A 16287-nucleotide genomic window follows, 5' to 3' on the forward strand; every position below is an offset into this window, starting at 1 on the left:
ACTAAGTGAGAGCACAAGAGAACATGAGCAAAAGCCACAGAAGGAATATAAGGACCACAAAATAAACTTCGCTAAGTAGATTTACATTACCTATAGCCGCTTTAATATATACCTCAAAAGTTGCAAAATAGAAGCCATAATGAGATCTTCACATCAGTCTTTAGTGAACATGTTGAATAATTTACTTAATTCAAGGAAATGAAAACAAGATGTTCCTAGTTTTTGTTTTTTCTTGAAAATGAAGACAACTGTGATTCTAAAGTTTTTACCAAATGTTTACATGAATACACTTTTTCTCTTGTATGAGATTTTCCTTATTTCCTGATATCAATAGTACATAAAAGAAAGCTCTAAAGTATTTACAGGGCTAGAGACATGACCAATCTCTTAATACAAGCTCATCCCCAGGACCAAAATCAGGGTTTTGACAACTTACAGTAACTCACACTGCAAGAAGTTCCAGGGGTCTAAACTTCTGGAGAAGCAGAATGCACATGCACAAGTACAGACAGACATCACATAATTAAAATTAAAAGAAATCTTCAAACTAATTTTTACTTAAGAATGTTTTTCTCTTTTAATTCTAGTCATAAAGGTATTGAGGCTTCTGAAGGCTTACAGAGTTACTCCCAATCATGTATTGATTCATTTAACTGAAAGCAAGCATGTAGGCTTGATTTCAGAAAAATCAATCATTCTAAGTCTGTGGTATTATTTGGGAAAATTAAGAAAAGGCTGCCCGGCTGGTGGTTGGCCTGAGAGTATAACATTTCCCATTTACACTTTAAGCTTTATGTTGCAGATTGAGAATGTGAATTTTTAGTTTCCTATTTTAGCTGCTATGTATGACACTTGTTTCCATGCCACTTTCATGCTGATCTTGTATTGCTTTGGAACCAAGGGCCAATTCAATACTTTCATAGGTACACATTAACATGATGTTACATCAAAGCAACAGAAATGAATTAGTACACATTCATGAAGTTTTACACCTGGATTCATTATCTCATGTAATTGAAGTATGAAATCTAAAAGAGTTACCATACTGTTTAAATCTGTAGTCATTTTTGATAATGTAAATTTGCAGGTATAAACCAAATACAGAGGGATATCACAATTCTTGAAGAGAATTTTGACACCTGTGAGATATTTCTCTCCATAATAATCATGTGTAATTGAATATAAGTGTGTTTGCTAAAGATTTTATCAAATCCTTTATAGTCACATTTCTTTGGTATGAGTTTTTTTTATAGATGCTCAAGATGTAAAGTTATATTCACAGGCTTTTATATACCAATTACACACTAATAGTAATACTTTTCTAGGGTTTCTCTCCAGTATGTGTTCTTCTATGCAATGGAAGAAAGTTGTGTTATGCAAGGGCTTTACAACACTGATTACATTCATAAAGTTTCTCTCCAGTACGTGTTCTTCAATGCATTTGAAGATGACCATGCTGTACAAAGGCTTTACCACACTGATTACATTCATAGGGTTTCCTGTCCAGTATGTGTTCTTCTATGCATTTTAAGTTAACCATGTTGTACAAAGGCTTTACCACACTGATTACATTCATATGGTTTCTCTCCAGTATGTGTTCTTGTGTGCCTTTGAAGATGACTGTAATGTACAAAGGCTTTACCACACTGATTACATTCATAGGGTTTCTCTCCAGTATGTGTTTTTCTTCTTTCTTTTTTCTTCTTTCAGAATATGAAAATTTTTTATTATTGCATTTCCATTGTCAAAATTTAGGATCTTGGTCTTTCCTTCTTGCCTTTGTACAGGGCCAAAAGGGACACATTGGCTACTTTAACAACCTTAAAGAGGACTCCAGGAATATCACCTACAGCATGACCTTTTCGAACAAATCCAGCAACCAGAACTTCATTGTTTTCCTCAGTGAAGTTCAAGCAGCCATCGTTGGGCACGAAAGCTGTGATTTTCTTGCCGTTTTTGATGAGCTGCACCTTGACACACTTCCTGATGGCAGAATTTGGCTGTTTGCCTTCAATCTCTACTTTTTCCAACACAATTCCCTTGGCATGAGAGGCACCTCCAAACAGATTGGCCCTCAGGGCTGTGCCCAAGTGGGCTTTCTTGTATTGTTTATCATGCCACTTCTGGTCCCGTCAGTGTCTGTGGAGCTTCCTGGCAGTATGGAGACCATGACACTTGCCCATCTTGCCGGCACCACGGGCCCAAGAGAAACAGAGCCAGTATGTGTTTTTCTATGCATTTCAAGATTATTGTGAAGTACAAAGGCTTTATTTACCACACTGATTACATTCATAGAGGTTCTCTCCAGTATGTGTTTTTGTATGTCTTTGAAGATTACTATGATGTCCAAAGACTTTAGTACATTGATCACATTCATATGGTTTCTCTCCAGTATGTGTTCTTGTATGCCTTTGAAGATTACTATGATGTCCAAAGGCTTTAGTACATTGATCACATTCATATGGTTTCTCTCCAGTATGTGTTCTTGTATGCCTTTGAAGACTACTATGATGTCTAAAGGCTTTAGTACATTGATCACATTCATATGGTTTCTCTCCACTATGTGTTCTTTTATGCAATTGAAGAACACTGTGGTAAGCAAAGGCTTTACCACACTGATTACATTCATAGGGTTTCTCTCCAGTGTGAGTTCTTTTATGCATTTGAAGAACACTGTTTTGAGCAAAAGCTTTACGACACTGATTACATTCATAGGGTTTCTCTCCAGTATGTGTTCTTGTGTGCCTTTGAAGATGACCATGCTGTACAAAGGCTTTACCACACTGATTACATTCATAGGATTTCTCTCCAGTATGTGTTTTTCTATGCATTTCAAGATTATTGTGAAGTAAAAAGGTTTTACCACACTGATTACATTCATAGAGTTTCTCTCCAATATGTGTTTTATGATGCCTTTTAAGATTACCATGTTGTGCAAAGGCTTTAGCACATTGATTGCATTCATACTGTTTCTCTCCCTTTTGCCTTCTTTCATGCCTACAAGGATAATTTAAAAATGTAAAACTTTACCACAATTATTACACTGTTACATATTTATTTCTCTAAGAATTAATTTTTCAGTTTGTTATACATGTAAAAAGAAATCAAATCTTAAGGTGTTATCACTTTGCTTAGACTCATGTTGTTTCTCTTCAATAAAGATTATTTTCCACATTTGGAGATGCCTGTTATGGTAAGAACTTTTATTACAGGACTCACATTTATGGCATATTTTTTCTCAAGGAGATTTTTTCATATATATGAAAAGAACTGGAAGAATTCAGACTTTCACCCCACTTATTTCATCAATATGTTTTCCTATATATTTTTTTTTTGATTTTTCGAGACAGGGTTTCTCTGTGTAGCTTTGCGCCTTTCCTGGAACTCACTTGGTAGCCCAGGCTGGCCTTGAACTCACAGAGATCCGCCTGGCTCTGCCTCCCGAGTGCTGGGATTAAAGGCATGCGCCACCACTGCCTGGTGTTTTCCTATATTGTTAATCCTACTATATTTGCAAAGTGAACCAGGGAAGACAGAAGTATTACATCTTCCCATTACTCATAGGGCTTTTCTTCAGTTTGATTGCTGATGTATTCTTTTTTAAGTTGGGAAACCAATTACATGTAAACTTGAATCACATTTAGCAAGTCTACTCAACATGGGACCACTACTCAACTTATAATTGTTTCGAGACGGAAAAGGATACATTTCTTCTTTCCATATCCCTATGTTCATATGGCTTGAGTGACATATGATATTCCTAGTAAATGAAGAATAACAAATAAAAGGTTTCTACAATGCCTCCACACAGTTTGATATTTTGTTCCTCATGGACATGTCCTATGGGTTTTAAGGATTCTCCAATACAATCCTTCCGTAACTCTTGAATCTAATAACCCATTTCATTAAACTTAGCAGAGTCAGAACAACTAGAGAGTAACACTAGCTTTACTATGGACTACTTGCTTATTAAAATGTTTTGGACACAGACATCATATATTCAATGTGTATACCTTTGGTAGTATGAGTGATATGAATCTAAATGAATTGGCAATTCTACAGCACAGCTCTGATAGATCTATGATTCCAATGCTGATTTCTGTTAAGGTATTGATTGCTTGTCTTTCTTCTAAAAAGAATGACTTGCCAACACAATTCACTTACTGCCTTTCAGGTATATGGATTATGAACATCATGAATGTACTTTAAGCTGTGATTATTTACACTGCTGCATTTCTTTAAAACTTAAAGAGACATTAAAATATATCCGGGGGCACATTTGTATCTGCTTTCACATGAAAATTACCTTTCATGTCGTTCAGAACTTGCACAATGTTCTTCAACTTCAAGATCTTCCCAACTGTATCCTAAAATATAGGATGAGAAAATGTATGAAATATTACAGAAATTTGTGCAAAATTTAACTTACTATCTTCAGTGATCCTTAGAACCATGCCTGATTTAGTCACCTCATTCATCCTCATTCTCAATCAGAATTACCAAAGAGCATCAATAACTAAGAAACAGTTGTTGCCTTAATTTAAAATGTGAAGGAAAATTTACCTATAGCAGTGAGGTTCGTATATGTCTCCCACATCACATCTTTATAGAGATTCTTCTGGGAAGGATTCAGCAATGCCCACTCCTCCTGAGTGAAGTTGACATGCACATCATCATAGGTCACGGCATCCTAAAATATGCCATACATAAGTATGCCATGCATATATATAAAACAAAAGCATGATACTGACAACATTGTAAATGCATGCTTCTTTGACAATATAGTCATATAATTCTGGTGCTTCCCACACTTATTTTACAACCCAGATATTACAATATAATCAATTTATTTTAGAATGAAACAGAATAGGAGGTTTGTTTCTATTGTTTCTGAATGCTTTGAATGGGATGTCACCTTGCAAGAAAAATGCCTATTAACAGACATAGAGAGACAAGTAAACACATCAGCAGTACTGAGTACACATCAGAGAAACTGTATGAATAATAACTAACTACAAAAAAAGATGAGTAAGCTTAGTGTATTGGCTCATGCCTTTAATCCCAGAACTCAGAAAGCAGAGGCAGGTATATGTATATTAGTCTAGTCTATGCAATCAGTTCCAGGACAGCAAGGAGTAAATATTAAGAACCTGTCTGCACTGCAAACATCAATCAAATGAACAAAAAAGATAGGATAAACTCAGAGACCTTTTTTTAATGAAGTTGCTACAAAGAGTTAGGCATTCACTCCAGTTCTGTATTCATCTTCCAGAAACCTGAATTGCTCTAGTTTAAACTGTAGTTTAAAAAAATCTTACTAAAAAGAACTGTTTATTGAAACAGTTACAAATAGACAGATGATAACATTAGCAATATCACTGTTGACTATAAATAATCAACACAGGGCAGGACAGATGACTCAGAAGTTAAGAGCTTTTGCTGTTCCTTCATATAGATGGGTTCAATTGCCAGGACTTAAATGGGGAAATCACACAACTGTTCATTATTTCAAGCTCATGGATTCTAAGACTCTCTTTTGACTGCTGCTAGGGCTACACATATGTGTGGTGCATATCCATGTATACAGGCAAAATAATCACAATTATTACAAAAATCAAAACAAACACAATGAGCAAGAGGAATGACACACATGTAATTTAAAGACTCAGAAGACCCAGGCACTATTACTGTCATGAATATTGCCATCCTGGGAAAGAGAATGATACCCTCTGACAAATTTAAAAATTCAAGCTGGGGATAAAGCTCAGAAAAACAGCATAAGTTTGACATGTACAAAAATGTATACTCCAGGCCAATCACCCAATAATGTCTATTAAAAAAAACCCTGGAATGTTGGCCAACCTTTAATGTAACCATGTAGAAGAAAGAGTCAGGTAAATCTCAGAGTTTAAGGCCAGGCTGGTGTACAGAACTATGTTTAGGACAGTCAGAGTGACTCAGACAAAGTGTATCATCAGAAACAAATATAAAAACAGCAAAATTAAAAAAAAAATCATGCTAGAAAATGGCTTAGCATTGAATACTACTTTGTTTAATTGAATCTTATGTGATTTAGTAATACCATCTATAATGGTGGTAAAATCATGACAGTACAAGAAGGAATGTGGTTGATTCATTTGAACCACAACATAATAGAAACCTAGAAAAGAAAATGAGTTAAGGCTATAGAGATACATATCATACCCCACCCCCAATGAGATACTTCATCCAGAGAGGTTCTTCCTACTTAAGGTTCTGAAAGCACCCCGAAGGAAGCTGCCAAGGAGAGACATATGTTCAAATACCTCATCCTATCTGGGATCTTTTCATACAGTTGACTAGATTCTGACCCATGTCACTATAGGCTCAAGATTATCCATGATCATTTAGCCACCTCAATAATCCTCAGAGTCTGAACCACCTCTACATTGTTCAAATATCCAAAGTCTCTTTTAACACTCCAGAAAATTCTTGACTGTGTCATCTTATAAAATCAGAAAACAATTTAAATCTTTCCAACAAATAAATGGCATAGAAAACCCATTCCCATTCCAAAGGAGGGGAACTGAGACATAATGAGGAAAGATTGGATAAAGAGAAGACTGAAACTCAGCAGGGCAACCATCAAATCTAGTAGTTCTGTGTCAGACACATGGAGATTCATTTTCAAAGGGCTTAGATGGCTCTCAACCCACAACTTCCCATACATCTCTCTCTTTGGTTACTTACTCTGCATATATGCAGCTCTCCATGAAAGATATCTCATAGCTTAAGTATCTCAACATCTTATGGTCTCCAAATGCAACCCAGGTTGCATCCTCATAGTATCATGCAATGAACTTAGACAGTGTCCTCACTGGAGCTCTTACCATACCAAACACTCATGTCTACAACAGTGTTGACCTGAAAACCCAGACTAACAATGTATGAACTTAAATTTTGTATCATTCTGGTTCTAAAACCAATTCACCATCAATGATTCTCCCCAATTTGGCTTTTAAGTTCTGATGGCCCCTACCATGCTTGGATCAGAGTTGCAGCAGGGTTTTTATGAAGTTCCTTCCTGGGACTGGGAATCACTTTGCCTAAACCCTCCATTAACTGATGGCATAGAAGGATGGATTCTTACCCTTAAGACACCTTGCTAGACTTCCAATGTAGAGCAAAAGCCTTCTTTATAATGGTTATAATCTTCCTGAAATTTTGTCTCTGTTCAGCATTTGACTGTCATCTGAAAATACATAGTCCTGTTTTTCTCTACAACCCATAGACTTGTCATATATTGATGATCTACTTCTTGAATTTTTTCACTGTAATCCTGAATGAATCATAAATAATAGGCATCCAAGAGAGTCATTATTCCATCTAAGAAATTAGCCCCATTATTTTTTTTAATGCTTCCTTACTCATTTTCTTGGGAACATGGCATAATAAGAAAGGTTAGGTGCCAAAATATCATACAAATGACCTCTATCTTAATTCCCACTGTAATCCTATGTCCTCTACCCCAACTGTTTACAGTACCTTCAACAGTACTTTATTCTAAATATTATAAGAATGACCAGTTAAGCTCTGTGTACAGCTCTCTATGTCCTTTGCCATCTAAATTTTGTTATCTTTAACATTCCTCCAAAAGTCATCATTCCCAGGACCTTTGAATAATAAAATCACTTTTGGTTTATCACATTCTGTTATAACTTAAATTTTTCTTGCTCTGATTCAATTGTCTAAACAAAAGCACCCCAGGAAAAGGATGTGCCTATTTGGCTCATTCTGCCAGATCACAATCCATCATTGTGGGAACTCAGGTTAGAAATTCAATCTAGCAACTGAAGGCAAAAACCATGAGGAATCTTCATTTCCTGGCTTTCTCTCTTACTTGGTCATTGTCTAATGCTTAGTTTACTGTCTTATTCAGTGTAGGCAAACTTTTTTAGGAATATTGCACACTCAGTGGAAGGGACATCATCCATCAATCATCAATGAACAAAATCTCTCAAAGACTTAGCAACCAGCCATTCTGATGGGAACATCCTCAACTGATGTTCCCAAAGGCTTTAAAAAACACAAACCAATATATCAACTACACCAATAACTTAAGTAGCTAAAATGCAAATATTAATGATAATAACAACTAGAAACACAGATATGCTAAAAAATGAGGAAATACAAGTTTCTAGAAGCAAGAAAAGGAAGCTTAATTTTTTTCTCCACAGAAAGTCGCCAAACCAATAAACTCAAGAAACTCCTGACATAATGTATCAGTTTTCCAGAAAATAAAAATAGGTGAAGGTTCATTATTTTCCAGAGAAACAAATATGACTAGATTATAGGCAGTGGGACTGAGTCCTGTACTCAGTGCATGAGGTGACTGTTTGAAACCTGGGGCTTATACAGGGACATTTGGCTCAGCCCGGGAGGAGGGGACTGGACATGCCTGGACTGAATCTACCAGGTTGAACTCAATCCTCAGGGGAGTCTTTGCCCTGGAGGAGATGGGAATGTGGGGTGGGCTGGGGAGAAGGCAGGGGGGCAGGAGGGGGGAGAACAAGGGAATCCATGGCTGATATGTAAAATTAAATTAAATTATAAAATAAAATAAAAAAATAATCACACAACATAGATGGTATCATTGACAAAAGAAGACAGAGAGGCAGACATACAAATATAACATTGTCACTTGAACAAGAAATATTACATTTTAATAAAAATTCAAATCAAAGAAAGCACTGACTAACACTCACTTTGTGCACTCCAGTTCTTGCCTTCACCAATAATAGAAAATGGGATCATTGGTGGAAGACACCTTTAATTCCAGCACTCAAGAGGTAGAGCCAGGAAGATCTCTATGAGTTCGAGGCCAGACTGGTCTACAGAGTGAGATCCAGGACAGACACCAAAACTACATAGAAAAACCTTGTCTCAAAAGACAAAAACAAAAATGGGTTGGGTGAGAAGGACTCTTCCACCATAATTGGATAGGCTTCCTTGAATTCTAATATTTCTGCATTGTAGAAAATAGTTTTTGCTCTTAAAGCTATATCATTCTCTGTTGGTAATGAAAAGGATGTCTGTTAGATCATTTAGAAACGATTTTCTTTCCTATGATTGAAGATTGGATGTTAGTCTGCATCAGAGTGGGAAAATGGAAAATTTTCAAACCAAATGAAAGGTAAAAGCTTTTTAAATAAATATTGTGTGATTTCTCTTCTATACCAAAAGCAAGCTGATTTCCTCTAATTGTTTTATAAGTCTTAAGGGCCTTTGAAAACAAATCTAGCCATATTTTATGTGTATATTTGTATGTGTAAAAGAGCATATCTTCCATGTGTACAGATGACACAACAATGAGCATATCAGATCCCCTGGATCTGGGAATATCAAATAGTTATAAGCCTAAAAACTTGCATGCTGGTATCTGAACTCCTCCAAGAAGAATACTTGCAGAGTGACATGCACAGTACTTTTTATCCAACAAACTGAAAGTCTTTCACATATTAACCACAACAGAAACCTAAATAAGGTAATAAGGAAATGAATAATCCCTGGGAACCTAATGAATTGGTATTAAGACATTGGCTATGGGATCAGGTAGGCTACCTACAGATTTTCCCCACTCTCTATTATCTAAGATCCAATACTCAGGGTCACCCCAAGGGCTGAAACAGAACTGCAGCTTCTCCTTTCCCTTTCCATGTCCGCTCTGGGTTCCAAATACCATCCCCACCTACCCTTTCCTACTCACTTCATATCTGAGTCACATCACTCAAATGGGCAGACACTCCTGGCTCAATTATTTGCTACATCTTCCAGAATGCCAGTTAAAATGTCTGCATATCTATGACATGGTCACTTACCTTAGACCTTATTCTAAAGGTTGCCCTTACCACTGGAGTAGAACACCAGAGGCATCTTCCCCTCTGCCCTCTCCATGTCTTCTGTGGATCCCTAATATCAGCTCCCCTGCATTTATTTTCCCCCAGCTTCCAACACCACAAAGCCTTCTCCCTTGAACATAACAGCCAAGAAGGCCAGGACAAAAGGCACTACTCACTCAACACATACTCTGAAACTCCAAAGAACAAAGAGAAACACAGAAACAAAACTCCAATCAAACCAAGATGATGTTAGAAACCAGCACCTAGACTTATAATCACCCCAAACCCAGATGCTGAGCATAAGAACATAGTAACAGTCAGGGCAACATGGAACCAGCAGAGCTCAGCTATACTATCACAGTAGGCCCTCAATTTTCTTTTTTTAAAAAGATTTATTTATTTTATATATACAGCATACATGACTGAATGCCAGAAGAGGGCACCAGATCTCATTATAGTTGGTTGTGAGCCACCATGTGGTTGCTGGGAATTGAACTCAGGACCTCTGGAAGAGCAGTCAGTGCTCTTAAGCACTGAGTCATCTCTCCAGCCCCCTAAATTTTCTAACATAGCAGAAATACAAGAAAAAGACCTTAAAACAAACTATATGGAGATGATAGAGGTCCTTAAAAAGAAAATTAATAAATACCTTAAATAAATTCATGAAAGCACAAACAAACAGACAATTGGAGGAAATCAATAAATTCTTCCAAGAAAGCTAGAATAACACAAACAATTGCAGTAAAACAAAAAACAACTTAAATAAAGCCAAGATAAACCAACAAATAGCTGAAGGAAACAAAACTGTTTAAGACCTGAAAATGGAAATAGAAACAATAAAGAAAACAGAAACTGAAGGAATTCCAGAAATGAAAAATTTAGGACTACAGACAGTACAAAAAGTACAGAGGCAAGGTTCACCAATAGAATAGAGAGATAGAAGAGAGAATCTCAGGCACTGGGGATACAGTAGAATAAATGGATACATCAGTCAAAAAATGTTAAATATAAAAATTACTTGAAGCAAAACAACCAAAAAATCTGGGACATTATGCAAAGACCAAACTTATGAATGACAGGAATAGAAGAAAGAGAAAAAACCCAGCTCAACCAGCACTCGGGAGGCAGAGCCAGGCGGATCTCTGTGAGTTCAAGGCCAGCCTGGGCTACCAAGTGAGTTCCAGGAAAGGCACAAAGCTACACAGAGAAACCCTGTCTTGAAAAAACAAAAAAAAAAACGAAAAACAAAAAACAAAAAACCCAGCTCAAATGTCCAGAAAATATTTTCAATAAAATTATATAATAAATGTTTCCCAAGTTACAGAAGGTGCTGATGAAGGCACAAAGAAGCAAGCATAACACCACATAAATTGGGTCAGAAAAGAAAGATCCCTTGTCACATAATAAGCAAACCAATAAACATACAGAACAAAGGAGAATATTAAAAGCTGCAAATGAAAAAAACCTAGTAACATATAAAGACAGACTTATGAAAATTACACCTGACTTATCCTTGGAGATTCTAAAATCCATAAGGACTTGGATACATTGATGCAGGCTCTAAGTAACCACAGATGCCATGCCAAATTACTGTATCCATAAAATTTTCAATTGCCATAGTAAAGAAAATAAGGCCGGGTGGTGGTGGCACACGCCTTTAATCCCAGCACTCGGGAGGCAGAGCCAGGCGGATCTCTGTGAGTTCGAGGCCAGCCTGGACTACCAAGTGAGTTCCAGGAAAGGTGCAAAGCTACACAGAGAATCCCTGTCTCGAAAAACCAAAAATAAAATAAAATAAAATAAGATATTACAAGTTAAAGTCAAATTTAAGCAATATCTATGTATAAATCAAGCGTTACAGAAGGTACTAGAAGAAAAAATCCAACCAAAGAAAGCTAGCTACACACATGGAAACACAGTAAATAAATAGTATCATGTCAGCAAAAACAAAAGAAGGGAAATGGAAACACACACACACACACAAACATACTCTCATTCACATGCTATCATCACCACCAATAACAAGAACAAAATCACAAATATTAATAATCATAATTCCTGATATTTCTCAATATCAATAGTTTCAATTCCTCAATGAAGACGCAAATTAACAGTATGGACTCAAAAACACAATTCATCCTTCCACTGCATACAAGAAACACACTTCAACATCAAGGATAGATATTTGTGAAAGGTGAAGGATGGATAAAAAAATTTCAATCAATTGGAACTAAGAAGCAGGCTTCTGTAGCCATTTTAGTATCTACCAAAATAGATGTCAACCAAAAATTAATCAAAAGAGTTGGGGAAAAATACTCCATCTTCATCAAAGGACAATTCCACAAATATGACATTTCAATTGTTAAAATCTATGCCCCAAACACAAGGTCACCCACTTTTGTAAAAGAAACACTTATACAGATCAAATGACACATTGATTCTCACACAGTGTTTGATAGTGGTAGACTTCAATACACCACTCTCACCAATGGACATGTCATCCAGAAAACCAGAGAAATATTGGATCTCATGGATTTTATAAACCATATGAATCTAATAGATACTAGAGAATAGTCTACCCAAAGAAAAAGAATACACCTTATTCTCAGCACAACATGGAATTCTCTCCAAAGTTGATGACACACTTGGACACAATTCAAGTCTCAACATATACAAGAAGATTGAAACAACTACCTGCATCCTATCAGACCACTATGGATTACAGCTACATATTAAAACCAAGCAAGCAAAAAACAGAAAGCTTTCAATCTCATGGAAAATGAACCAATCTCCACTGAAGAAAATATGTCAAGACAAAAATAAAGAAGGAAATTAAAGACTTTCTAGAATTCAAGGAAATAATACATAATGTATGCAAACTCAGGGGACACAACAAAAGTGCTGATATGAGGAAACTTCATATCACTAAGAGCCTATATAAAAAAGTTCAAATGATGAAGAGATCTCATATTAGCAACTTAACAGCACATATGAAAACTCTAAAACAAAAATAAGTTAGCTTACCTAAGAGGAGTAGACAGGAAGAAACTATCAAATTGAGCAAAAAAAAAAAATCAACAAAATAGAAACAAAGAAAAATACAAGGAGTCAATAAAGCAGATTTGGTTCTGTGAGAAAATCAACAAGACATACAAATCCTAATTCAAACTAAGAGACACAGAGATAATATTCTAATTTACAAAATCAAAAACAAAACTGGCCCTTAAAAATCTGGAGATTGCAACAATCTGGAGGTAGACAGACTCTGGGGTTCCAATTTCAGCTATTCAATGAGTCATAGCCTCACTGCTTGATATCCTTGAGATCATTAAACTAATTAAGCACAGACTTCCAGTGTTATGGTAAATATAAAGTGAATTAAAGAACAATTGCTATCATGAACATAGAGAAACAATACCCAATAAAAGATTTGCAAACTGATTCCAAGAATACATCCAAAAGATCATCCAAACTGATGGAGTACACTTCATCATAGAGAGGCAGTGATGACTCAATATATAAAAATCAGTAAATGCAATCCACCATAAAAATATACAGGAAAAAAAACTATATCATCCCATTAGACACTGAAAAAGCCTTTGACAAAATCATACATCATAAAAGTCTTGGAGAGATAAGGGATACAAGGTAAATACATAAGTGTAATAAAGGAAATTTACAGCAAGCCTATAGCTAACAACAAATTAAATGGAGAGAGATCCAAAGTAATTGCACTAAAATATGGAACAAGATAATGCTGTGAACTCTCTGTAGCTACTCAATATAGTACTTGAAGTTCTAGATAAGACCAAAAAAACAAATGAAGAACATAAAAGAGATATAATTTGAAAAGGAAAAACTCAAAGTATTATTATTTGTAGATGATATGATAATATACTTAAGTGACAATAAAATTCCAACAAGGGGACTACAGCTGATTAACACTTTCAGCAAAGTGGCTAGATACAAGGGAAACTCAAAAAAAATCAGTATCCCTCCTCTAAAAAGTGACAAACTGACTGAGAAAGAAATAAGGGAAACACCCTTCACAATAGCCTCAAATATTATAAAACATGTTCAAGTAACTCTAACAAAGCAAGTGAAATACATGCGTGATCAAAATTTCAAAGTATTTGAAGACAGAAATTGGAGAGGATATCAGGAGATGGATAGATCCCCCATGCTCATGGATCAGTAGGATTAACACAGTAAAAAGGCCACCCTACCAACAGCAATGTAAAGATTCAGCACGATCTCCATCAAAATTCAAACACATTTGTTTGAACACCTTGAAAAGACAGTTTGCAGATTCATATGAATAACCAAAAGAATGGAATAGCTAAAACAATCTTGAACAATAAAAGAACAACATGACATTGTTAGTAAAAAAGACAAGTTGAAAAATAGAATCATGTTTTTAAGATCCAGACATAAATCTATAAACATGTGGACACCTGCTTTCTGATAATGAAAATAAGAAATATGAAAAGAAAAAAAAGACAGCACTTCCATCAAATGGTGCCTATTAATCTGAATTTCTGCATGTAGAAGAATTCAAATAGATCCATTTTCATCATGCTGAACAAAACTCAAATCCAAGTGGGTCAAAAAACCCAACATAAAACCAGAAACACTGAAAAGGATATAAGACAAAGAGAGGAAAAGCCTTGAATGCACTGGCTCAGAAGACAACTCTCTGAACAGAACACTAAGGTCAATAATTAATAAATGGGACCTCATGAAGCTCTAAACCTTCTATAAGGCAAAAGACATAGTCGATTAAAAAGGCAGCTTAAGGAATGGGAAAAAATTTTTTAACAATTCCATAACCAAAAGAGTCCAAATCTTCAATATATGCAAAGAACTCAAAAAAAAAAAAAAAAAACAAGATATTGAATGCTATGGAATAACCCTTCTGTACATTGTGAATATGTAGTACTCTCACAGGTTAATTACAAATTGACTGGCCTATAGCTGGCTAGGAAGAGGTTGGAAGGGAGAGTCAGACTAGGAGAATTCTGGGAAAAAGAGTTCAGAGACAGAGGAGTCACCAATCAGACAGAAAGGAATTAAGACACGCCAGAAAGGTAAATGCCACAAGCCTCTGGGCTGCACATAGATGAATAGAAGTGGTTTAATTTTTGTTGTCAGAGCTATTTAGTCACAAGTTTGAGCTGTAGGCTGAGCACTTATAAATATAAGCCTCAGTGTATTTATTTGTGAGCTGCAACCAGGAAAAATACATGTACCTACCCTTGAAAATCTAACTAATTAAAAAAAAGTGGAGTATAGATCTAAGCAGAGAATTCTCAACAGAGGAATGTCAAATACCCAAGAAACACTTGAAGAAATGTTTAACATCATTGGCCACCAGGGAAATTTGAATCAAAATTACTTTTAGATTCCATCTTAGACCTGTCAGAATGGCAAATATGAAAAACCCAAGTGACATGTCATGCTAATGAGGAAGTGAAGCAAGGACAACACAACCCCACTGTGTGTAGGAGTGAAAACTAATACAGGCACCATGGAAATCAATACCATGGTTCCTCAGAAAACTTGGCATCTATTGACCTCAAGACTCAGCTATACCACTCTTGGGCATATAATCAAAGGATGTTCCATCCTACCCTAGGAACTCTTGCTCAACTACATTCATTTATGAGGATTTTATTCATAATAGCCAGGAACTAAAAAATAGTGAAGATATCCCTGAACTGAAGAATGTATGAAGAGGTTGTGGTACATTTATATAATGTAATATTACTCAACTGTTAAAACAATGACATCAGCCGGGCGGTGGTGGCGCACGCCTTTAATCCCAGCACTCGGGAGGCAGAGCCAGGCGGATCTCTGTGAGTTCGAGGCCAGCCTGGGCTACCAAGTGAGTCCCAGGAAAGGCGCAAAGCTACACAGAGAAACCCTGTCTCGAAAAACCAAAAAAATAAAAAATAAAAAAATAAAACAATGACATCATGAAAAAATTAATACCTCACTTCTCATTGTTAATATCAACTACTGTCAGAGTAGGAAAGGTGAAACTCCTTCTTGGCCCTCCCTTGCTGTGCTGTGAATACACCTGGCTTTACTGTTCATCTGTGAACTCAATTCTTGCACAGAACCTCTTCATTTTAAGTTCCCAATAAAAGTCAGAGAGATTGGAGGAAACTCATTCACCCTTTTATTCTTTGTTTTCACATACCATTCTAGGCCCTGCCTGGAGGCAGTTGCAAGACTGTCTTCCAAGACTAGGCAGCAGAGGAAGCATTAAATTTTTAAACAAGTTTCAATTATGTATTGTGAGAGAAACCTGAGATACAGAAGACATTAATTTGGCCAGTGGTTCTCAATCTTCCTAATTCTATGACCCTTTAATACAGTTCTTCACATTGTAGTGACCCCCACAACT

At 36.1% G+C, this 16287-nt stretch overlaps 1 protein-coding gene and 1 pseudogene across 1 annotated transcript; both read right to left on the bottom strand.

Moving 5' to 3' along the window:
• Positions 1-1532: 1532 nt before the first annotated feature.
• On the bottom strand, positions 1533-4678 carry LOC131901107 (zinc finger protein 120-like; the record flags this gene model as incomplete). Its single annotated transcript, XM_059252387.1, has 4 exons — positions 1533-1678; positions 2312-2997; positions 4307-4367; positions 4564-4678. Coding segments are annotated over 4 exons (1008 nt in total), but the record flags the coding sequence as incomplete, so codon positions are not given.
• Positions 1652-2183, bottom strand: LOC131901106 (small ribosomal subunit protein uS12-like; annotated as a pseudogene).
• Positions 4679-16287: the final 11609 nt, after the last annotated feature.

This window comes from Peromyscus eremicus, unplaced genomic scaffold (assembly GCF_949786415.1).
Source record: "Peromyscus eremicus unplaced genomic scaffold, PerEre_H2_v1 PerEre#2#chrX_unloc_2, whole genome shotgun sequence".
Classification (NCBI taxonomy): Eukaryota; Metazoa; Chordata; class Mammalia; order Rodentia; family Cricetidae; genus Peromyscus; species Peromyscus eremicus.